This window comes from Strongylocentrotus purpuratus, unplaced genomic scaffold (assembly GCF_000002235.5).
Source record: "Strongylocentrotus purpuratus isolate Spur 01 unplaced genomic scaffold, Spur_5.0 spur5_scaffold_17, whole genome shotgun sequence".
NCBI lineage: Eukaryota > Metazoa > Echinodermata > Echinoidea > Camarodonta > Strongylocentrotidae > Strongylocentrotus > Strongylocentrotus purpuratus.
Window position 1 is genome coordinate 8,793,941 of NW_022145602.1, and position 26,863 is coordinate 8,820,803.

General features: G+C 37.4%; 1 protein-coding gene across 3 annotated transcripts in view; it reads left to right on the plus strand.

The window, feature by feature from the left end:
* Positions 1 to 26,863, plus strand: part of LOC115925184 — a 66,409-nt gene that overhangs the window by 23,871 nt on the left and 15,675 nt on the right. For all 3 annotated transcript variants that reach the window (XM_030988633.1, XM_030988634.1, XM_030988635.1), the window contains exons 3-4: positions 2,252 to 2,513; positions 21,724 to 21,891. In XM_030988633.1, the coding sequence (XP_030844493.1) occupies positions 2,252 to 2,513; positions 21,724 to 21,891 (430 nt within the window). The remainder of the gene's footprint in view (positions 1 to 2,251; positions 2,514 to 21,723; positions 21,892 to 26,863) is intronic.

A 26,863-nucleotide genomic window follows, 5' to 3' on the forward strand; every position in this document is an offset into this window, starting at 1 on the left:
TGTCAGGGCTTAATAATGACAGAGGCCTGACAGGGGCATCTTCTGCACACACCCATTAAGAATCTACTGTTGGCCCTCTTACATGTATGTCATGGGGTGCCTGACTGACCTAGAGGTTTATAATTATGAGTGCAGCATGAGCTACCGGTGAATCCAGGACTTTTTTAAGAATCTGAGGCAAATTTACCCAATCTCTTTAAAGCCTGTCTGCACTAGTTTGGCCAGGGGGATTAGACCAGTGTGGTCACTGACAATCTCATCAACTCAGCTCTCAATTAACATAAGAAAAAGGGGACCATGGGGGACCAATAGTCACCGCTTTATTGCATAGAGGGAGCAAGTAGCTACAAGTAGTACAGTTGGGCTTTAATGCACTATTCTCAAGAAAGCGGAAACATAAATTGGGACAAATAAATTGTTCACATACACATGTACTTAAACAATTATAAAACTTGATTTACCAGTACATGTATAAGGTATGAAATTTAAGTTGTTAACTATATGCCTATGTAAATATCTCCAATAAAATTTAAGTAAAATTAGCCTTTGTAAACTTTGCAGTATTGTTGTTTCAGTACACCTGTTCAAATGTAGAATTTACAAATACAATCAAATTGCAATTGAATTATTTAAAGATCTTAGTTGTAGTCGATTGCATAGCTGCCCAAACAATGCATGTACTGTACATACATGAGTGGCCGATATCATTATTAAACTGTGCATCATTCTATATTAAATGCAAAATTGTAGCCGATATTTGTACAATTGATTTTCAACCAAAGCGAGTCTTACTGCCATAGATACTGACCGTTCCACCTTATTGCGTTCTGCATTTACTCATTTTTTATTGACCATAAATTTTAATTAATGCGCATCTCGGGAGAAAGTGAGAAATCGATAAATCATTCATGGAATCGGGTTTCTAGAACAATGTCAATTCTTTATAGCCAGAAATGCGTTATTAAACTATATATTAATTTATTAAAAATGTATCAGTTAATGCCCTTCAGGCTCCAAACAGAGGATATATTGTGAGCCATCGTTATGGAGTTAGATTACCAGAAATTAAATCATTGATTATGAATTAAGTCATGGTTACCGTATTGGGGGATTACACCAACTGTTTTAGATACCTGTATGATTCCCTGTTTTCTACAGTGTTTTAAAAAATTATAATAATAAATATGAAGGACAATAATTATAATTATGAAGGACATTAAATATTCCTACATGGTTGGCATGTAGTGTGTCTTTGTGTGTAGTAGTGCTTTGTCGGGTAACTTGATTTCAGAACATAAAGTACATGTATTTTCCTATTAATCTTAAAATTAGTAAAAATGAACAAAATAAAACAACAACGACAGCCGGGGCAGCAGCAGCAACAAGAGCCTTTTGAGGGTGTTTTGAATTGAAGTATTATTATTTGTTCCCTTTTCTTTTTTATATGATTATTAGCAAACAATTACATGTAAATAGTTATCATGATTAAACTTGTCATTATTTGAAATGACTACTAAACTTCCTGTTATAATTGGTTTCTCTTTCATACTGTACTCAGTCATATTTGGTTCTTCATTTTTGTATTTGTTTTAATCGAGAGTAATTAACTGCGTAACGTTTATCAAATTTCATTTCCTTTATACATGTAATCTTAATTTATATCAACATTCATTTGTCAAGTCATAGTCTTTCAATTCTTTTATTTTCTTTTACTTGTTTCGATCCTTAATCAATCACTATGAAGTGATACCCGGTAGTCTTTAACAAATCTTTTGTTTTTATTTAGTCTATCCAAAGTCATTCAACTACATGTAGTCATAAGGCTTGTCCTCATCAGCTCGAGTTTGCCAAATAACCGGCTATTTTGACTATCCCGGTCACAAATTAGCCAGTTGATTTGCGTCTTCATCAGTCTGCTGTTGCAATAAGCAGGACATTTGGTAGAGAAAATATCCCAAGAAATATTGGTCTTGTTAAAAAATATCCCCCTACATGTATTTGGGAAATGGTGGGCTAATTTGCGCCTAGTCCAAGCTACTTTGTGATGAGCGTATCGGTCTGGTGAAATCGCAATTTAATAGGGCTTCGGGATGATGTCCAAGTCTGAAAATAGCGGTTGTTTGGTAAAATCGGTAAAATCGAGCTGATGGAGACGGGCCTTGTAGTCTTTTATCCAATCTTCCTGTTTATATCATCCACTTAGTCATAATCTTAATCAAATCCTTCTGTTTGATTTTTCTTCTACCAACAGTCATTCACCAAGTCGTCACCTTACTCACCTCAACGGCCTCTCTGGTAGTCCTAGTCCTAGCCACTTTTTTCTGTGGAATGTGTTACTGCTTCGGGGGGTCCAAGCCGGACTACGACGATGACGAGGGGACCACGGGCTTCAGGAACTCGGACCAGGAGCAGAAATGGCCGATCTTAAATCGTTCGGCCTCGTTAGGAGAGAGGGGGGCGAAGAACGGTGGGAGGACCCAGTCACCGGTGTTCGTACACCAATCAAGTTTAAGGTAAGGCGATGTTGTTATTGTGGTAAAGAAATACAAGTATTAAGAAGATTTGTGATTGTTTGTAGTATTAGAACTGTGTACATGTAAGTCACTGTACCATTGCAGGTGACTTTTGCACAGCTACATTAAATGTGGGTGTAGATGAACTAAAAGAAAAAACAGATGGTTTGTTTATAGAAAAATCTTGTGTTAAATGGAATGTTACCAGTTAATCCGACATGTCATTCCACAGGTCAAAGTGATTTGTGTATCTATAGTATACCTGTAGTAATGTTTGTATGAAATTAAAAGAAAGTCTTTAATAAGAAAATAAAACCTGAATGAAAGAAAGAAGGACAAGTCTTTAGAAGGAAAAGACATAATGACAGAAAGAATGAGAAGAAAAAAAGGATAGAAAGAAATAAAGATAAAAGGAAGAAAGAAAGAAGAATAAGAAAGAAAGAAAAAAAAGGGAAAGGAAGAAAAAAAAACAGCCGTTTTATAAGATAATGGATAAGTAGTATGAACAACAAAAAATGTATGCACACAGAATCCAGTCGTACAGGGTTACCATGTGCTAGCTTTTAACATAGAAAAGGATGCAAGTACATGTAGGAAGCCAAGAAAGGTGTATAAAGCTTAAATATAGCTAATATGAAGACAATAATATTAACTGTAGTAATATAAAGTGCCGCAATCTTAACCTAAATTGGGTTCTGTGTGCAGGATTTTTTATTGTCATTCTTTCATTTCTAAATACTCTGTAACATTCAAACTGTAGAAGGCTGGGTAAATATTATTTGGCAATCTTGAAGTAGTAGACAGCAATAAACTGGGAAAGAATAATATCTGACTTGCCTACTAACGTTTAAGCTTCAAACAAGCTAAAGCTTGCCTACTAACGTTAAGCTTGATACAAGCCTAAACTACATTTTTTTCCAGTCATGATTGCCCTAGCCAATGAAAATTTCCTGTATTTTTAATAGATTTTTTGATATACCTACAGGCTGTACACAAATTGTTTTTTTTTCGCTGATCTGTACCTTTAATCAGATCAATTGAAGACAGCTGAGGAACCCTTCAATACGAAGGCCTATATATCTTAAAGTTCATCAGATGATGAAATTGATTGGTTTTGATCAATTATTCAGTTTCCACTTGAGAGTTTCTTCAAGGTTCTTCCATTGATTTGCACACCTTTGGCCAGATTCCCAGAATGTTCATCATCGTTTCAAAACGTGTATCGCGTTTTAATGGTCAGGACGATGGTTTCCATCGAAATGTCATCTGTTTGGAGCTAGATGGGTGTGTTCTTACACAGAGTTAATGCACTTATGGCTCCAAACGATCATAACTCACTGTGTCATATAAAGTTGGAATATACAGGTATCTATTTATTTTACCTCATTTATGAAATGATTTGGTTGATATGGTTTATTCTTGATTGATATACAGTGAAACCTGTCTATAAAGACCACCCAAAGGGAGACAAGAAAAGTGGTCTTTATAGGCAGGCGGTTTCAATGAGAAACCATTTTCAAGGGAAACAAAAATGGTGGTCTTTGTAGACAGGTGGTCTTTCTATACAGATGGTCACTAAAGCGGGTTTGACTGTAGTTTATATCTCCTCAGAACTTTGTTCATTGACCAGGCTTAGTGTCATAGAGATTGATCAATGGAGTTCTAAGAAGATATAAAGCCTATCTAGAATAAGCCATAGTGTCACAATCATTCTATTGATAACAGGTAAGAAAAAGTTATTCAAATTACAGTCAATTATATGCTTTAGTGAACACCTGTCTACAAAAAACACATTTTTTGTTTCCCTTGAAAATGGTTTCTCATTTAAGCATGTGATATTATTAAAAGGAATCCATAAGCAGGGCTGCCAACTAGTACGGATTTTCCGTAATTGGTACGGAAATCAACGGCAATTACGGAAGCACGGAAACCCCTTCAAAAATTACGGATTCCCCGATTTCTGGACATGCCTATGTATTAACACATGCATTATGCATATGCGAGTGTTTTAGCGGTAATGATCGCGATACTTCCCGGGCCTCGGCCCGGTGGTTAACTTTTGAGCGCACGGAAATATCATCCGCGCCTCAGCCACGACCACTGCACACACATGTAGCTACCATCGAAAGATATGCACACCGCCCTGCCTATATGGGCTGCGTGTGCTAGCTTTCAGCATGCAATATATATCGGGGAGACGGCAAACTCGTCCCAAGTCCATTTAGCCACCTTGCAAACCAACCCGTACGGTACCATGTCCATGTGTAGTTTATAGCAGGTCTACAATTTTTTTCCCCTCATTGTTATGATAATAAAAGTACGACTCAACTAATGATGAAGATGATGATGATGATGATGATGATGATGATGATAATTGTCATAAGGAAAATGAATGTACTTCCTTGATTAAACTTGAATTTATATTCAACAATTATTGTCATTGTGTTTTATTTCACATTATTTGTTGGATCATGTTTATTCATTTCATTTTATTCATATACCCCTTTTCATTGTTGATAACAAAATATGATACACGAATAAATTTTGAATGAGCTGACACACAAAGTTTTGACCGATACGAAAGCGCATGCATGGTGGATGTGCTGAAACAAGTGGCACGATATTTATCTGGGCGAAATATGCATTGGCCGAGTGTTACACTACCGCATGTGCAGCAGGTCGGCCGTGGTCGCGTCAAACTTCGAGTAACCGACGGAGAAAAATGACTTCAACTTCATCGAAGAAGCGTTCTAAAAAACTGCAAACCTTCTCAGGTGAAATGGTCATGCATTGTTCCGTCGAAAAGGAATACAAACAGTGCCTGTTGTACACATTGCTCATCCGATTTTGGAATTGGTCATGGCGGTTCGAACGATATCCAGGTACATCTGAAGTCGGTGAAGCACCGGACTGCAGCGGCGGAGGCAAGTTCCAATTCCCGCAGTCATGACATCGCCCAGTTTTTCGTCGCAAAGGACAATTCTGTCACGAACGCCGAAGTGAAGTTTACTCAATTTTTGATAGAGCACAACATCGCGTTTTCAGCAGCAGACCACCTTTCACAACTTGTCAAAAATGCCTTCCCTGACAGTAAAATTGCAATTGTAAAAACCTGAAGTGAATATACACACGTAAGTGAAACAGGGTAATGATACATCAATCCTCTAATAACCATTGTTTTTTTTATAGCACTTAAAATGATGTTATAAACAGAATGTTCTTGTTTTTACTTCAAGTCCTGTCATTCAGAGTGATGCTATTACCATGGTACTAGTAGTTTGTGTTGTGGTGTTGTGTGCAGCTCTACAATGTACGTGCAAATGCAGTCTTCTTGATGTTGAAAGCGCCGCGCTTGAAATTACTGATTTCCATCCAAAATTACTGATTTTTAGCTTTCAGATTACTGATTTTGGTTTCAGAGGTTGGCAGCTCTGCATAAGTCCACCTGCCCATAAAGACCACTTTTCTTGTCTCCCTTGAGTGGTCTTTATAGACAGGTTTCACTATATGTACAAACTGTATCTATCAAGAAAAAGCCATAGTGTCACACTCATTCTATTTAAAGAAGGTAAGAAAAAGTTGATCAAATTCATGGGCGACAGTGCATTTGCATTTTAGCTACATATGTAGACTGTCTATAAAACAACCACAATCACAATGAGATCCATGGAATATCTTCGAGTGAAAAGGAGGGGGCAAAAAGAAAATGACTTTCCAGTCTGAGAAATATATTGTCCCTTTAAATGGATACTCAAAACCACTCTTTGTTGTGTTTTGCATATTTTATTCATGTAGAATATGCGATTATTTTCATGGATTATGAGTGTTTGGTCATTTTTTACGTGGCCCATAAACGTCATGTACTGTACATGTAGTAGAACTAATTTTGAAGTGTGTTTTGTGAATGCAAGGAATAGGTGCTGGAACAATTGCTTTCTGAATTAGATTGGATTAGGTTTTAATTTCAATTTGAATTTCAAATGTCATATGTGAGATTACTTATATTTGCAAGTACTTGTTCTGAAGCATACGCGAGAGATAATTGTTAGATTCGTTTCTTTTCACCCCTCTTACCTCTAATATTTCCCTCTGTGGAATCGATGTAAAATTTATGACCACGGCACAAGCTCATAAACTTACCTTTGTCATACTCGATGCTGTCTTTAAAGAGAAGGTTGAGTTCTGGGGAGAGGTGAAACAAATAATTTGTGAGTGTTATCATTGTTATTATGCAAGTGTGGAAGAACATCAGAGAAAGATGTTCCATGAAAAGCATGGCTCTTCAAAAGCATTCATATTCTAAATATAACAAGTAACAGCTTAAAAACGAGGCCCACATTTTTATACAACATGTTTGTGTAGTACAGTACATCTTTCTGTGTACAGTGCTTGTTACTTCTACCAAAACTGGGCCTAATATCATTTTGATGAATCAAGAACCTTGCAGTACACCAATACTTACATGTACAATATATGCTACATGATCAACTTTTTCTGAGCGATTCCGCACTGTTTCTTTCATGATTCATTCACATGACCATGACTCAACTTTATCTTTAAGTCGATCATTTCAACAAGCCATATATATAATTGAGCCAAACTTACCTAGGCAGGCAATCCGCTATGGCATAATTGCGATTTACCCATGCGCTGAACCGGGAGACTAAATATTGAATATTTTCCACTAGATGAGCTTTTAATTATTAACGATCGGGCTTTAATACAGGCACACCGTGAAGTTGACTGGTTTGGGCTATAGTGAACTCGTAATGTTGAAATATTCATCGGGTATTAAGGCACTTGGTGGGGAAGGGTTATAATTCCTGGCCTGGTTTTGATAGGATGTTTTTGTGTTTTGTTTTTGTTTTTTAAGATAAGGTTGAAGAGATAAGGAGTTAAAAAGTATATGAGATTGAAGCAGATTGACAATCTATACACATATATTATGACAATCCTATTTCAAAACCTTTAGGAAAACTCTCAGTTTATCATAACTTTAATAACTATCACTTTTCAATATTTAGTGAAATATGATTTGAAGAGAGATGGTTAGGAGGGGGAGAAGGAATGAGTGAAAGAGTGAGAGAGAGAGAGAGGGAGGGAGAGAGATAGAGAAAGAGAGAGAGAGAGAGAGAGAGAACATGTACATGTACTGTATGTGAGAGAAATAAGAGAGAAAGAGAGTTAAAGGAAGAAAGATCAAAGCAGAGAGAGAGGGAGGGGGGGGGGGGGAGGGGGAAGATGATAAAATATATTCTTCATGTTCAGTATGTGCTTGTGTAGAGACTAGATTTGAATTACAGTTGGGTTGTAATGCATAACAAAGATATCAATTCATGAATATTGATACTAAGTTCTGCTTTACTAAGAAATTAATTTCTAAAAAGGGGATAATTCAACTTTAATGAACCTTTACAATAAAACTACACCTCATATTAGTCACAAAGTCGCCATAGCAACAACTCATCAATTTTGTTTGACAGATGGGTTGCCTACATTTATTACCACATTCCCCCAAAGTGCAGCGAGCCGGCCATTCCTTAGTTTGTTTTTAATTACGAAAACATGCCCACCAACTCCAGAGCCTGACATTTTTTCAATATCACATGTATGTTTGTTCTGACAGCATACTCAAACAGTACCCCCCCCCCCCTGTACTGCAATTCGCATCGATGTACACATCTAGGGTGAGGGATGATTGTCCGTAGATTTGTCCTAATTATCAGCCCGTTTATAGGTAGAGAGTCGGCCTAATTGAATTTTTAAGTGGCAATATTAGCGCATACTCGTGTGATAATTAGTCCAGTTGGTGACAGCTTGTTGAATTTGCATTTCACTTCAGCGTGGCTCATTATTCGCCCATTTTTATCACCCAGCACCGTTTTCCGGTGTCTATTGCGCCCTATGGAAGTTTCTGGATGGCATTGTCACTGTGTTTGCTAGCAAAAGAACAGATGTTGGTTCGACCAGATGCTTCTTTGGTTGCCTTCAAGTGTGATCGCTTTTTAATGTTCACTTCTTTGTGATCACTTAATGCTCCTTTTATCCAAGTACGTAACGCATCTATTTTAGTGCGAGGACTGGAGAAACATTGCACAGCCTATTTGTAACATTTACCAATATTGTGGTACTATCATCAGTGCGTTAGGTGGAACATTCGGAACATACGTGTAAGCTAATCTGGATATCGGCGAGAGCGATCACTTTTTAATGTTCTCTTCTTTGTGATCACTTAATGCTCCTTTTATCCAAGTACGTAATGCATCTATTTTAGTGCGAGGACTGGAGAAATATTGCACAGCATATTTGTAACATTTACCAATGTTGTGGTTCTATCATCAGTGCGTTAGGTGTCACTTGGAACATATGTGTAACCTACTTTGGATATCTGCGAGAGCGATCGCTTTTTAATGTTCTCTTCTTTGTGATCACTTAATGCTCCTTTTATCCAAGTACGTAACGCATCTATTTTAGTGCGAGGACTGGAGAAATATTGCACAGCCTATTTGTAACATTTACCAATGTGGTGGTACTATCATCAGTGCGTTAGGTGTCACTTGGAACATACGTGTAACCTACTTTGGATATCTGCGAGAGTGATGGCTTTTTAATGTTGTCTACTTTGTGATACCGTAATGCTCCATTCATCTCTGAAAGTACGTACACATAATGAATGTACATGTACCACGAAGAAAGTAGAAACCTGCACAACCTAATGTTCAGCAAAGTGACAGTTCTTTCATCAGTTTGTGTGAACAGTTGCTACTTTGGATACCTGCACGAGTGACCGCTTTATAATACTGCCGCCGTGCCAGCATTTAATGTTTCTTTTTATTTCTCTCGTGAAAGGAAAATAGTACAGTAAAGTCAGTAAATGGAGCAAGTAGAAATATCTCACATTTGAGGTGAACATGTACCAATGTGACAGTTCTTTCATCACTTGGTTCAGTGTCAGGTCGAACAGATGGTGCATGTACAGTTTTGATTAGCAAAGGTTGTCTTCTTTTATATCATCTTCTTTGGAATTATATCTAATGATCGGTTTGTAGATCTATCTTACATGAGGAAAATATCATAGTGCAGTATCGAAGGAGAGGAGAAATGACACACAGCCTTAACATTTACCAATGAAACAGGTCTTTCATCAATCTTCAGATTAGACTTCAGATGGGGTTTGCAGTTGTGATTGTTTGAGTGATGTGGATTAACTCCGCCCAGCCCTGCATGTTCAGTGAATTGCACCCAGACCCGGCTCATTGAGTTTGCCGATACTGATTCTGGTTGACTCTGACTTGCATTAAGTAAGAAAGCAGCATTATTGTGTGAGAAAATGATGAGGATTCCTTATTACTTGATGAGCATACCGGATAACTCGAAAAGGCCATCGTGCAGCTTTTGGACCCAGTGAATTACATACTACATGAATAGCACAGACGAGAAGAGAAGAAAATTCTGCATTTGATGGTATAGCGTGGTACTGGTGAACATTAACTACTTGGTAAGGTTGTCTAAGACTCGGTTTCACCATTGAATATCACTACAATGTGGTAAAAGCCCACTTCTTGTGAATTGGACGTAACATCCAAGCTTGAGTGGAGCAGTGCTACCAGTTTTTACTCAGCTTACAACCAGTGAATGTCTGTCAAGTTGTGCTGCAAATCAGGTGAAGAGGAAATATATTTGGTTACAACTCATATGACATAGATAAGTGAGAACATTGAAAGAATATTGAACTCATCCAGGAGCATAGGGATGAATTGTGTGCTGGTATGACATGGAATACATATTGGAATTTTAGGACCACTACATTTTAGGAATTTCTTTGGAAAAAAAGTGTCAAAAGGCGTACAGAGAGTGTTGTCCGTATTCCCACACACTTCTTTTCATGAAGAGGACACAGATTCTTTGTAGGAGAGAGTTAAAAGGATCCAACAAGGTAGTGTCAAATATCTCACCCACTCAGTTGAATGATGCCTTTCACATGATATCTTCAAGGCACTTCTCGTTGATAGGTCTGTCGCAATCTTCCTAAGATGTGAACATAGCCTATGGGTTTTGAATGGAGAAATCACATTGATATGCAAGCAAGCTTTGATACCACTGTTGGATGTGCAGTCAAGAGCCGCGGTTAAACAGCTTTTATAGATTGAAAGACATTGATTATTAGAAAATTCTCTTGTATTGCACTTCCCACAGTTTGTTGAAGGTCGCTTTACTTAGATTCATGAGAGCATAAACCAAGCTTTCTTTGTTCAGATTAGTGGGGAAAATCCCTAAACTACAGTGTGATAGAATATATCAAGAAGAGTATATTGACTTCCAAAAGTCAGGCACTGACATCTTTCCACAATCCCAAATTCATGTCTTCAAGACTTTTATATGGTAAAAGATATGTGGACAGGGATTAAACGCTAGACAACTTCGCATAGATGTGTATCCCGGATCCTGGAAGTAACCACTGCATACACTTGGCCTTTTTGTGGGTAGTGGGTGTCCTTCAAAGTGTCGAGTTTGCAATCCAGTTATAAGATAAGATGCTGTGATGTGAGGAGAAGGTGACTGACAATTTTATTTTAACCTTCAGCTTTTCCATGCCAGTTGAGGTTTTCTACCCTCGATATTGACATTGGAAGGGATTTTGACATTTTTAGAAAGACTTGTGGAATCCCCCGTCTTTTGAATGTCATCAAGGACTTTTCCTGACAGGCTTTCTGAAAATTGTAGGTTGCTTATTTTACGCTCCCTAAAGTGTGTAGTTTTCTCTTTCTTCTTTATAGACTGTAGGAAACCCCCTCTGCCGAATTATCTATCGTAATCGTATCTAGCAAGTCACATTTTCTCCAGACATTTTTTTTTGTTCGTTGCCAAATTTTGCTCTGCCCTCCTTATCCTTGTAGGTTTTATTTTGAGACCCTTCCAACTTTTACCACTCCCTATCCAATTTACCACTCCCCATCCACAATTGACCACTCCCTATCCCCATTTTACCACTCCCTATCCCCATTTCACCACTCCCTACCCACATTTTACCACTCCCTATCCACATTTTACCACTTCCTACCCACCATTTACCACTCCCTATCCACCTTTTACCACTCCCTATCCACATTTTACCACTCCCTATCCCCATTTCACCACTCCTTATCCCCATTTTACCACTCCCTATCCACATTTTACCACTTCCTACCCACCATTTACCACTCCCTATCCACATTTTACCACTCCCTATCCCCATTTCACCACTCCCTATCCACATTTTACCACTCCCTATCCCCATTTTACCACTCCCTATCCTCATTTTACCACTCCCTATCCCCATTTTACCACTCCCTATCCCCATTTTACCGCTCCCTATCCTCATTTTACCACTCCTATCCCCATTTTACCACTCCCTATCCCCATTTTACCACTCCCTATCCTCATTTTACCACTCCTATCCCCATTTTACCACTCCCTATCCACATTTTACCACTCCCTATCCATCACATTTGCCAGTCCCCAGCTAGCTGTCTTGGCATAATTTACCCTTCTAAACCTTGCTAATTCCCTGCTCTCTTTCTCAAATTTGCGAAGCCCCTTTTAGTTTTTCCTCTGGAAATTATGCTGATGGACGGGATGATGATCCCCCAAATGGGATTGTTAGAAAAACAGGCATGCTCATTATAGCGACCGTAGGCTCGGGAAGCCACTGGAGATAAGACCTGTCAAATTCGATTTGCGCATCAGGAATCAATACAAAAGCACACGAGACGATCTGGGAAGTGGCGTTATAGTCACAATTTGTTACATATGGAAAATATGCTGGAATGTGTGCAGAGAATGATTTAGATAGGAAGTTGGTGGCAGCGGAATGATTCGCAAGGAGACATCAATTTAATGTGATCTATGTGATGGTATGGCGTCTTCTTTACAGATTTTCATGTTGCCTTCGGCGTTAGGATATCTGAGGATTAACATGGAGACGGAATATATCAATTTGGAGATTTTTTATCGAGCTTGAGCTGGAATACAAACAGTCAAACAGTGGAATTTACTTGATGAAAATGAATGAGCCCTTGCCTTCAAGGTTTTTATATGTGTGACGTATTTCTTTGCATCTTATGGCATGGTTCTGATACTGAGAGAGCAATACCCTTCAGGAATAAAATGGATAAGCATTTGAGCCCTGGATTAATGGATCAGACTTTACATCTTTCTTATTCATTATTTAAAGGAATGATCATTTCAGCAGAAAACAGAAATTGATTTTGAAACCTGGATACAGCCATAGAACAGCCTTAAACAAATCTTAAGGATTTAAGGCAAGCACTCTGGAATTAATATCTGCTAACAGGAATGTCTACCTCTTCAAAGTGATGCTTTCTCTCTGTTCTAATAGCCCTAGCGATTCAAGGTGCCTACTTTTAGCAACCCAATTAACGCTTGCATCAGTTTGTTTACGCGAAATAATTTTTCTTTCAGATAGAATAAGTCCATTAAAATCTCTATTTTTGACTCTTTTGAAGAGCATCTAATTAAATCCTTAGAGTTTAATCAGCAGAATAGCATAACTTGGAGGATAAAATAGAAATATAGGAGCAGGCAAGACTTACATCAGCAACTTGTCGCTGAACTGTTAGTGACCCCAAATTTCTAGTCCAATCTGTGATGTTCAAAATGTACCGACGTGAAGTTGGATCATAGTGCAATCCTCCTTTTAAAGAACTACGAAATAGAATCCTTTTGCATCATATTGGAATCGTATTCTTTGATATCTGTGGCGGCGTGGTGCCGAAATCAAGATGGATTTCGGTATCAACTTTGGGATGTTGTGGTGCGGGCAGGAGAGAGACCTCAGCGACACCAGTCCAGATGTTGAGTAAGTTTGATACCCCCCACCCATCCTAATTTTGATACCCCCCTCCTAATTTTGATACCCCCTTCTAATTTTGATACCCCCTCCTAATTTTGATACCCCCCTCCTAATTTTGATACCCCCTCCTAGTTTTGAAACCTCCTCCTAGTTTTGATACCCCCTCCTAGTTTTGATACCCCCTCGTAGTTTTGATACCCCCTCCTAGTTTTGATACCCCCTCCTAATTTTGAAACCTCCTCCTAGTTTTGATACCCCCTCCTAGTTTTGATACCCCCTCGTAGTTTTGATACCCCCTCCTAGTTTTGATACCCCCTCCCCCATCCTAGTTTGCATGCACAAACCCTTATTTGTTGTGCGTAAAAGTGTCTGAACTCTGAGACTAGGCTGACAGTATACTGTGTAGGCTCTGCACGTTAGCTGACCTGCACACAGCCAGAGACTGTCAGAGCTAGGCTCTTCTCAAGGCCTTTATAGGAATGTTGGTAAAGTATCAAATTAGAATCTGTGCCTGCAGACTACCAGATGCAGATTTGTTTCAATTATAAAATAAAAAAATTATATCACACTGCCATTTATTTTCATAATTTTTTTAAATATGAAAACTGGTAAAAATGTAATTGATAAAATATAAACTGTACATGTACATGTACATACATAATAGACATGGGAAGGATATGTAATCCCTGTTTTTTTTTTTTTTTTTTTTGGGGGGGGGGGGGGGGGTGGGGGCTACTTTTATTTGTGTGATGCTGTAAATACTACATGCACATGTAGAACATACTGTAACGCAGTGCAGTGTACTTGTATTCATTTCTTCATGTGTACTCACTCAGTGAATGCAGTTTTTTGCAAGCTATTTCTTTTGTTATGTATTTGGATATTAGGTTTGTACTAACTATTCATATTTTATGAAAATTTGGAATGGGCTTTGGAGAGAATTATATTGAAGTGCACTTCCCCATAATTTCAGATTAGTATATTTTTTCATCTTATTTCTAGGTCAGAGAAACTAAGTTCTACCCCTAATCTTCAATTTCATTACCTAATCTAAGCTAATCTATTTCTGGTAGATTATGAATTTTTTAGTAAAGTCGCTTCAGTCACAATTTTTTCCATCTAGTGTGCAACTGTGCATCCCTCAAAAACCCTATAAATACTCATGACATTCATATAGCAGAACTTTCTGTTTAACTTATTTTGTTATTTACCTTGTCATATTACAAAAAAATTCCATAGATATTCCTCCTAGTATTTCCTATTTTTTTCTTTTTTGGCTTTATCTTTAAATTATCCAATAAATATAGCTCATATTAGATCCTTGATATTTTCATCATTTGCCTTGTTGTTTTCCTAACTGTTTCCCTAGTTGATGATATTAGCTCCTTTGTAATTATCTTTCCCTTCACTGTATTTTCTAATAATAAACCATATTCCTGACATTAAAGATAAACTCCAGTACTGGTAAAAAAAAAAAAAAAAAAAAAATTCTCACAGAATCAAACGAAACTTACACTGAATGTTCAAGATTACAAATAAATGACATGTGCCATACAATTTTGGAAGAAAATGTATACTGGCTGAGTAATGAGCATAGAAAGACAAGGAAATCTAGGTAGTACTAGCCCCGACACCATGTGTGTTGTCCCATATATAGCTTTCTATGTGCGTGCTTGTTACTTTACCAAGACTCGGTCAAATTTATTATGATTTTGATGACTCCAGAACCTTGCAGTGCACACCAATACTTACATGTACATGCTAAATGATCAACTGTTTCTGATCCTTTCCACACCTTTTCTTTCACAATGCAATCGCATTACCAGTACTAAAGTTTATCTTCAATGCCTGCAAATTACTTTTTGTAAAATGGCAAACGCCCTCCCAATACCATCCAGTATAAATGGCAATTTCGAGAGCAGATTGAGTTTATGACAATGAATGAGATTTCTCATTCTATCTTCAATATTTCCCATATACATTGAGTAACTTGAATCAGAAAGCATTGCAGATTATTCACTCTTTTTTTCCTAGAACTCAAATCATCTCTTTAAATCCCTTCTAAAACCATTCATCCCGCACGCATACTAGTGGGAGGATGCAAGCATCAATTAGGTATTAGTAACAGTACAATATATGCAGCTGCATGCTTCATTGACCCGGGGATCCCTCTTTGCACGACGATTATTAACAGTTTGGAGCGGGAGTCTCGGACACCGTTGATTTTGGCGTGTAATTTGGCGCCCGGGCAATGGGGCACAAGTGTGAGAGTGCCAATTAATGCCTCGTCAAATTTGGCGATCGTTGCTCTTCACGTTCTGCCCAGGCGTGGTGGTGTATTTGCGCTATTTAAGAGGTGAGGCTGCGTTAGGGTCATTATGAGTCAAGAGCACGTTAATGGCCGGAGAGTTGTATAATCGGCCAGTAATTCTTTGTAAATTCTTTTTCAAAGACCCTACTCCCCACTCACCCTCACCAATTTAGGAAAATTAAACCCTTAGTTAGGCTGGTAGATGTCAAGGAATATCAAATTCTTTTTTCACCTACTGGTGTTGTAAGGGGGTGCAAACATGATATACAGTTTACGAAACATTAATTAAGAGGATTTTCGTTTTGTATTTAGAAAACAGATGGCAATGCCAGACAGATACATGTAATAGGAACTTTGCATGGCTGGATTAATAAGGAGAGAACTCCATGAAGTACTGTAAATGTACTTTCACCTTTTTTGGAACACGTTCATTTGATCAGTGGAAAGTGTGGTTACTCAAGCACTTTTTTGAACTTGCAACCAATTCATCCAATACATGATGTACAGGTACATGAACATGTTAATGTACTTTCGCCTTTATAGATAGCCTTGTGATTGCAACTTCTTGGAACAAGTTTATATGACCATTGAAAAGTGTGTCCACACAAGTTTATATGACCATTGGAAAGTGTGTCCACACAAGTTTATATGACCATTGGAAAGTGTGTCCACACAAGCAATTTTATCTTGCAATCGATTAATCCAATACATGTTATACATGTGTATGTAAATGTACTTTCACCTCATACAGCCTTCTGATTACACCTTCGTGAACTTCTGGGAACATATTCATAATGATCAGTGGAAAGAGTGTTCACACGAGCAATTTTAACTTGCAACCCAAATCATTCCTGCGTGTGCCGCTCTAGGTTTTGGTGTGTTCGGACAAGCAAATTTAACTTGCAACCAAAATCATCCCTGCATATACCGCTCTTGGTTTTGGAGTGTTCTAGATTATTATTTTTCTATTATTTGCTGTAGCGACCTTTTTATATTTACAATGTAGCTATACAATGTCAAAGGTACTGTATGCTAGTTTGTCTAATAATTGGGTTGTGATTGGGATTGGTGTGTGGTTTAGGATTACAGTTGGGTGTAAATGCTGGGTATAGAGTCGGGTCCTGGATTGAAGTTAGGAGTTATTTAGTGGAACAATAATCATCACTGAAACATACATGTAAGTCACATAATATTTTGTTTTAAAGTGTGAAAAGAGAAACATTGTTGAGCATTGTCTAGGGCAATGGTCTTGCAAACGTATGTTTCAGGCATCGGACTGCTAATGGCTTGTCAAATATATAGAGTTAGTGTTAGGATTAGGGTTTGGATTTAGGTTAGGTTTAGGATCAGATTAAGGGTTTAGGTAAAGTATTTGATACAGGGTTGACATTTGAAATTTGATGAGTGTAAGGGTGCATTCAAGCGACACTTTTTTACCCTAGAAACACGTTTTTCAAAGAATTTTAGTTTAAAACCTGGTTGCGTTCAAGCGATTTTCAAGCGAGAATCAGCTTTGATGAAAAATCGCTTGAACGCTCTCCCGCAGTAACCATGTTTTTTAACGACATTTTGATTTGCGATTCTTGGTTGTATTTCTAGTTTTTAAAAAATCGCTTGAACGCACCCTAAAACTATTGCGGGAGAATGTGTCGTAAAACCGTCTAGTGCATCTTCAAGTGGGGTGTTTCATACTCGTCTTCTAGGGCTGCACACCGCAAAGGGATGGGAACTGTAGGGCCCGAAGCATGTGACGCTGTCAAGATGGCGCCTTTCACGCCTGCTTATTAGTGCGCAGCACCTAGTAACTGGATTGAAAGAAGAAGCGCCGTTTCAGGAACTGAGTAAACAGAAGCGGCAAACGAGTCCTGGTCTTGTGAGAGTTATTGCTCGACTGGAAGAGATGAAAAGATAGAGACGGAGAAGGAAAGGGGGAGAGACTGAGAGATAGGAAGCAAGGATAGAAAATGCATTACTAAAGACCAGTAAAGAGGGAGAGAGAGAAAAAGAAAGAGAGAGAGAGAGAAAAGATGAAGAGAAAGAAAAAGAATGAGACATTTACTCTGTTATGGAAAAAGAAACAAATAAAGAGAAACAGAAAGGGGGATTCATGTAAAACAAAAGGGCAATTTTCAAGAAAGAAAGAATTAAAAAAAACAGTGAAGAGGATTTATGGGAACTGAAAGAGACAGATTGGCAGAGAGAGAGAGAGAGAGGAGGGGTTGAAATGAAATGATAGAAAGGAAAAGAGGAGAGACAGAAACATTGAGATGATTGGGAAACAAAGATGGAGTGACAGAAGAGAGAGAGAGATTACATGCTACAATCAAAGACAAGCGACCTGTTTCACAAAGCCCTTTTTCAATGACAAAAATCAATGACAAATCTGCTGATAACCAATCAGAAGCAAGGATTTCACTAGCTTATCACAAAAACTATCATTTGTCACTGATGACAAGTTTTGTGAAACGTGTCCCTGATGAAACTGCCAAATATGGTATCCGACAAAAGTCGACACAAATCCTCTTCAGCGTACGTGTTTATTAGTCAACAGAAGGGGCTGAAGAGCTAGGAATGTTTGAGGGTGGACTTGCCCTTTAAGTGTTCGGTGGGACTTGGAGATCATGTATGCAGATGACAGCTTTTGATGGACTAGGCAATGACCGTGTGGGTGACGATTGTACATGGTCCTAATTAATGATGCATGGAAGAAGACATGAATATTGTACCGTTATCTGGAATGTGACAAACTGCGGCATTGGGGTTTGGCAAGTAAATGAGTGTGAGATGCACGTTTCAGAGGAGGGTAGAGAAGGGTAGATGAGGGTAGATGAGGACAAAGTAGAGAGAGAGAGAGAGAGAGAGAGAGAGAGAGGGAGAGACAGAGAGAGAGGGGGAGAGAGAGGGGGGGGGACGGTGAGAGAAAAGGAGAGTGAAAGAGAGAGAAAAAAGAGAGAGACATAGACAGAAACATATATACATGTATATATATATATATAGAGAGAGAGAGAGAGAGAGAGAGAGAGAGAGCGAGAGAGAGATGGGAAGAGGTGAAGAGAAAGAGAGAGAGAACTAGACCTTAATCTACTCTGTTAGGGAAAAAGAAACAAAGATGAAGAGAAACAGATGGGGAATACATGATAAACAAAAGGGATGGATAAATGATAGGAAGGGATACAAAAGCAAAATCGTGAGAGACAAAGAATTTTTCACAAATAATAATGTGTCAATTAGAAATATATGGACTGCACCTAATCGAGAGTAAAAACCCACCTTCCTTGCCCTTTTTTGTGCTGATATTCTGAAGAGAAATCATGATTGTGTCATTGCAAGTTGCATGATTTCAGAGTGTTAAGTGCATGAAGGTATATATGAAGTGGAGTGTAGAGGGACGGTTGACTGGTAATGACCTAGGCTTTTCTCAATTGACCCACATGTAGTAGATGGATATAAAGTAGACACAGAGAGAGAGTGAGAGAGAGAGTGAGAGAGAGAGAGAGAGTGAGAGAGAGAGAGAGAGAGTGAGAGAGAGTGTGAGAGAGGGAGAGTATTAAGAGAGATACAGATAGAGAGAGGGAGGGGGAGACAGAGAGAGAGAGAGAGAGGGGGACAGAGAGAGAGAGAGAGGGAGAGAGAGAGAGTGAGAAAAAATGAGAGAGGGAGACTCCGAGAGTATATATAAGAGAGAGACAGATAGAGAGAGGGAGGGGAGACAAAGACAGAGAGAGAGGGGGGGGGGGGGGAACAGAGAGAGAGAGAGAGAGAGATAGAGATAGAGAGAAAAGGGATGGATAAATGATTAGAAGAGATTTAAGAAGGCAAAATCATGAGAGAAAAAATTAATTCCTAACACATTATATAATGAATGTGTTATATAAGAACTGCAACCAATAGAGAGTTACATTATAGCCTTGTTGTTTTTTGTGCTGGTATTCTTAGAAAAAGTCAAGATTGCATGAGATGATGGCAAGATTTTATGCATTGTAGGTATATATACACATATGAACTGGAGCGTAGAGAGACGGTTGGCTGGTAATCACCTGGACTTTTCTCAAGTGACCCAATAGGCCCCTTCGTTCTGCAATCAAACTCTCTTGACCGTTAAAAAAGCAAAAACATAATACTTTGGTGATAGGTCCTTTTCATGCTCTGCTCAACGTTTGACGAATTCTCTTCCATGCAGGCTCCAAGCGTTGCATCTCTGATGTTACTTTGTAATAGATCAAAATTAAAAACCAATCTAATGGAAAAGGCAGATTCAACCTAGTTCTTAAATTGTTACCTTACCTTGTTATCTTATGTTTGAAAAGTTCACTTTTGTTCTCTTGTCATTTTTCTGTTCACTTTACTTGCATTAGTATTGTAAGGCGCTTTGATATAAATCTCTTATGAAAAGCGCTGTATAAGAAGTTATTATTATTATGTAGTACCGGCAGATGGATACAAGGTAGAGAGAGAGGGGGAGAGAGAGAAAGAGAGAGAGAGACAGAGAAGGAGACAGAGAGGGAGGGAGAGAGAGACAGAGAAGGGATGGATAGATATACATGTATGAAGTGGAGTGTAGAGAGACGGTTGACTGGTAATCACCATGGCTTTTCTCAATTGACCCACATGTACATAGTGGCCCTTCCACATACGATGCAAGAAAACGCTGCATTTACAAAATATTTTGTGCATGTAAGGCCATTAAAAATATATACATGTTTAGCGTCCCCGCCTGCTTCCTTTTTGGGGGCCGCCTCCTTTTTTTTTTTTTTTTTTGAAATTTTTAATTTTTTTGAAATCTTTTTAATTTTTCAAATTTTTTTTAAAGAAAAAAAGACATAAAAAAACTCTGCCAAATTGATCTATTTCTGATCTAAAAAAAATTGTCGGTGGCCATGTTGAAAAATAGCCCGACTGTCAGGGAAAATGTATCGAGCGGCCATTTTTAACTGCCATTTAAAAAAAAAAGGCCTTCTCCTTCCTATTTTTCGAAAAAACAGGACGCTAAACATGTTTTTTTCTAATTTGGCCTAGATGAATAGAAATGTGGATGAAAAAGGAACTGTACAGTGTACCCAACACAGGAGGAGGCATATTTACTGTCAACAATCTTATAAGATATAAGATTATGTTGAGATGTTGTGGTTTAGCGGATTCAATAGATGGAATTGTACATAATATATTCTCTCCCTTAATTAATCGTCTTGGCCTTACATTTTTTGAATGCTTTCAGCATTTTGTTAACTAACTGTGCTGAATCCAAGGATGACTATAGGCCTGTCGTCATCAGCTCGAGATTGCCAAATAGCCTGCTAATTTTGATTTTGGAAATAATCCCTAAGTTACAAATCACGTGTTCATCAGCTCGAGACTTGACATTGAAATTCAAGCTCGAGAAATTAGCTTGAGATATTATGCTCAGCGTTCGTGCATAGTGCGAGTCTTCGGGCTGGTAAAGGCACACCGGACAACTTGCGGGATATTTTGCAATCTAGCCCAAGATAACTTTGGATGATTTTCTCAACCAAATATCCAGCTAATTGCGACTTCGGGCTGATGGAGACGCAAATTAACTGGATAATTTGCAATCGGGATAGTTCAAATAGCGGGATATTTGGCAATCTCAAACTGATGATGACAGGCCTTTTGTAGGCAATTTGAGTATCCCTTAGGATGTAAACAAATGTATTTATACATTTGCTCTGAATTGATATTCTTGTTAATACTTTTTTTCAATATGTTTTTTTGTGGAAACTTTCTTGACAGAGACTAAAACAGAGAACTATGCAGCGCCAATCGAGAATACCTTTAAGTGGTTACATATTCTCAAATTTGAAAGCATGCTTATGTCTATGTTTGAAACTTTTTTAAAATAAACATTAACGTGGACGATCCAACTCGGAGAGTAACAGAAAATCTATCGCCACCAGTAGTACGATGGTATGCTGTAATGTATGGAATACTATGGTATGATGTACTATATACATTATGGTAAAATCTCAAGTTTCAAATCATTTTCTTCCTGTGTTTGAAACTGTCGATTTCCAATTTCTCCAATTTTGAAGACCCCGTTCAGAGAGCGACGAATCGGTCGCCGCGAACAATGACGAATCCATCGCGACCGGCTATGGTACGATGGGGGACTCGTCGATCGCGACAAGGACGACGGCGGAAGCTCACGTAGAGGTAGCGGATAGTTTCGCACAGACGAGCTTTGAGTTTGAGAGTAGAAGGTGGGTCTAGCATGCATGCAGTGCTTACTAATCAACCACCGGGTAACGGGACTTGGGAGAAACAGTGCCATTGGGTGTATACCAGATTGAGATACAAATTATATTAACTCTTTGTCCGATTTGGTTGACAAGGGATCTAACAGTGGATTACCATAGTCAGCTTTTGTGACAATCATCAAAACAATGTTGCAGTTTAGGATTTTAATCTATATATATATAGCAGAGAAAGAGTTTAGTTTATAATGAAGAACAAAAAAAGTTCCACAGTTTGATAAATTTTATTGAGTCATCTTTAGTTAACATTCAAAAGCTTGACAACTAGTTTTTCAAAATTTCAACACATTTCTTCATCTGGGAAAGTTAAACAGGGATAAATACATGTGAATCGGGTGTAGTTTCATTGTGGACAAAAGTTCTTTCATAGAGATTTAGAAGATTCCCTTTTGGAGAATCTACCTCCTTTCTGTCCTTTATCATACAAAAGAAAATATGTTAATTCCTTCAAATCTAACAGTTTGTGCTCCGAGGAATCGTTTGCTCACTGACTCATGAAAACTTCTCCCTTTCTATTCATTCTTACACTCAATCAAAAGGGGGTTAACTCTGTTTTCAGGTATATGAGTTAATGCTCTTCTCCCTCTAAACAGGATATATGATATTGGGGATTTTATTCACTTTCAAAACTTCTTTGCTGATTTTTGATAAAAACAAACAGCAGCAATTTTATAAGATATTAACAATACTCTGGCTCTCAGGAGAGAATCTTTTCCTTATGTTTTCTGTTGCCTAAAATTTGTAAAATTGATGGAGTAGGGATGTTGCATATTAAACAAAAACCTTAGCTTTAATAGTTTTAACTTCTGGATGTAACAAATTAGGAGAACATATTGATTTATTTAATGAATTATCATGGTACAGTATTTTATTTTTAAGTATAGAAGTGGTATAATTTGTATCTCAATCTTTACCATGGCACAGTTTTCTTTCATATTCCATTTTCATCACTTGTATGCTAGACTTATCACATTTAAACATAACATTATGTTATTTTTTCTTTAATAGCACACACCCTTACTAATATTCAATTCTTAAATTTGATGAGGGAAATTGATATTCCCATACTAATCTGTTAATACAAATGAAGAAAACTCCCTTGATTTTGCAAATCTTTTAAATATGAATTTTTTCTTATTTTTTTATGGTATCATATTGATTTCATCATATTCAAGTTCCAATGGCTTATCTAAGTAAAACACATGAGGGAAACCAAATGGCCACATTCAATATCAGTTTTATTCATGCATGAAAAGAAACAAAATATTAATCTTTACTTTTTACGTACCAAAAGTAGGTGTATATGTTATATATACATGTATCTAAAAATCACAGTTTTATGGATTTTTGCTACAATGTAATTCAGCATATGATTTACCTGTTTTCTAGGGCTTTTTTGCATCACAAATATTCAAGAGATATTTGCGCATATTTTGGTAATCGCATTCAAGAATTATATCTGCCAGCTTAATCCTACTCATGCATGAAAATTTGAGCGCAAATCCTCTTTTAAGGTGAGCAAGACATACTCCTAAGCACAGATTATACTTTGGAAAGGCATTTTCAACTAAAAAGGATATATTTCTGCTATCTTTTCAAATTAAAAAATGTTTATAGCAACATTTGGTTTTAGATTCATCATGAAAGCACAAATATTGTACAAATGCAAGCAGAATCCATTTGTATTATTAACATTGTGCAGGAAATATATATACTGATTGAGATAAAGCACATGTAATGTATACTAAATGAATTAAAAGGTATTTGAAAACATTTCAAATCAAAATCTTTGATAACCTAACCTTTCTAAGATTCATTACGTGGGACAACACATGTTACATTTTCTTTTATTTCTACTAAATCTGGTGTATTATACCAACTGAAAATATCCATTGATTAGTCTAATAGTATAGAGCCCATTGGAAACCTTAGTAGTAACGTCTTTCATGAACCACAAGGCTATAGTCTCACATCCCCCTGTTAGTTTTTCATAGTTTTCTTTTTACATTATTATACTTGTCAAACTAAACTGATCAAATTTGGTATAAATCAGAAATACTTCTGGAGACAAATATATACTCAAGGCATGCATATATTTCATAGATATGCAACAACAGGGGCACTTAACATTAAATCACTATACTGGTGTGAATTGTAATTGATTATGATGAAGCATTGTTTGCTCATATAAAAGCAAACACTTATTATTTTATTCATGGTGTGAGGTTTAGCAAATCAGTCATTTAGAACTAGGCTGTCACGAGCTTAAAGCCTATTGGACCATAAATGATTAATTTAGTATTATTCTTTATAGCACATTGTTGAATAGTGATGATTTAACAAGTATTAAAGCCACACTGCACTACTTGCGCCCTGTACATAGCAAACAATGTCTAATCGGTGACTGTTGATCCCCCATGATCCCCTTATTCTTATTTTAATTGAGAGCTGATTTGATGAAACAACCACCTGTCAGTTACCTTGTAGGGAGGTCTAATCCCCCTGGCCCAGAGCTACCAAGTATCACGCATTAGGCGTGACATCACGCATTTCGAGGGTCTGAAAATGCTCTTATGCACGACGCGCGCACTAGATTTTGAAAAAACGCTATACCTTATACATGTGTTATACCCTCGCATGCGCGCTCACGTGCCAAATCATGAAAATGTCACGCATTGCCGATCTTCGAACTTGGCGTCTCTGCTGGCCAAACTAGTACAGACAGACTTTAAATGATATTTAACAAAATATATCTGATTGGGTGATGTCAAGAATGAGTTAACATCTACTTCAGATGTGTAAAATCCTCCATATAATTTAGAAGACCGTAGTTTCATAGTATCAAACTATAAATATTTGGTTATTAGGTTGTTACATGTATCTTCTTCACAAAAAGTACAAGTAACATGAAAGTATACCTATGGGACCTATGGGACCTATGGGACCTAATGTATGGGACTGTAGGGGGTTAATTATTGCCAACTTTGGTAGAGATGTTTGGGCTTTGTCTTCTCCATGCACACTGTGTGTTTACTCTAATATGATCTAGCATGCACAGGTGTTCGTAGACTAAACACTTCACTAATATGGTGTGATTTATGATATTTACACAGGCCTTGAGTGTGAGGCACTGTTCACATCTGAAAATAATTCAGCTTAATTTTGTGTTACATAGACAGACCTCAACCCTCTCTTTTTCAAGGGTCAACTTGGTTCATCACTTTATATCCATGTTCATGATCCCCTTTTTCTTTAATTTTTTGAGGGTTGTGAGTTATAGATGTGGTTAGAAGATGCCTGTTATCGCCTAGCCCTGTCTAGACGAAATACACACCTGATATGGTGTGACATATTGTGTGAGGCACTGTTCACGTTTTAACTTTTATTTTACAGATGAGTTGTAATCCACTTTAACCTTACCTTGGACTTTTGACAGTTTTTATTGAGGGGGGAAATCATTAATCTACAAGTTTCCTCTAATTTTGTCTGTCAATAAAGTTTTTTTTTTTTTTTCTCCTCTGTGTAGTCAATGGTCTTTCTCTCTTCTTCTTTTCCTGAACTGAACATTTACATAATATTGTGTAATGCACTGGTCACATTCGTATTTAATCTGGTTAACATACGTGCATCTGAACACACATTAACCCCATGTCTCATGTAGGAGTCTTTATTTCTGTCCAGATAGGCCACCACTGTCTGACAAATGTGAACAGGGTCCAAATACATTTGATGTAGTCGTCAGGCATCCCAAAACAGCGTCTCGATTACTCCCCGAAGCATTAGCAAAACATGTGAGGGATTTACAGAGCCTGAAGAGGGAACTTGGGGTAAATGTTAAAGATCATATAATTCGTTGTAGCAGCATCATTACACTTACATGTATATCTCACTAAGGAGAATGACCTTTAAAAGAAACAATTGCATCAACATTGGCAACTCTTTTCATTTTTTAAACATTTTCCCCCCTAACAAACCTCCTGAATTTACTTTCTAATACTTAGAGGAATATGACCTTTTAATGGAATGATTGCATTAACTTTACATCTCAAAATTGGCAGCACTTTTCTTTTCTTTTTTAAACATTTTTCTCTTTTCCAACAAATCTCTTGGATTCACATTCTAATATTAAGAGAATATGAACTTTTAAAGGAATGATTGAATCATCTTTACATCTCAAAATTGGCAACCCTTTTCATTTTTTAAACATTTCCCCCCCCCCCCCCCCTAAAACACCTCTTGAATTTACATTCTAATATTAAGAGGAGGAATATGACCTTTTAAAGGAACGATTGTATTAACTTTACATCTCAAAATTGGCAACAATTTTAATTTTTTGAACATCATTTTTCCCAACCAATCTCTTGGATTTATATTCTAATATTAAGAGGAATATGACCTATTAAGGGAATAATTGCATCAACTTTACATCTCCAAATTCACAACATTTTCTTCATTTTTTGAAGAATTTTTTCCCCAACAAGTCTCTTGGATTTGCATTCTAATATGAAGAGAAATATGAAACGAAATTTGCAATTTCTTATCTGAAAATCTTACTGTCAAATATGACTTTAAATTAGTAGATTGTATATAATCCTTTTAATTGTGCAGTTGGGTGGGGCTGCTTAAGTGTTTGTTTTGCACTTCACCGAAAGGTGTCGTACAAATAACTGTATGCAAACTTTTACTTTATTTATGAAGTTGACGAGTGCTTAATACGTGGCACTTTTGCAGACATTTCTCTACCATAAACCTGTATTGACCTGTGAGTGCACTAGATTCAAAATTTATATTGTGCGCTGTGGAAAGCCCCCCTAGATTTTTAGTTGTAGTTTGCTGCCGGTTGATGGATGTTATCGATAAGCAAGGTATGATTTTTGGCACTTTATTCTTTTCTTGACATCTAAAGTTGTATCAGCAT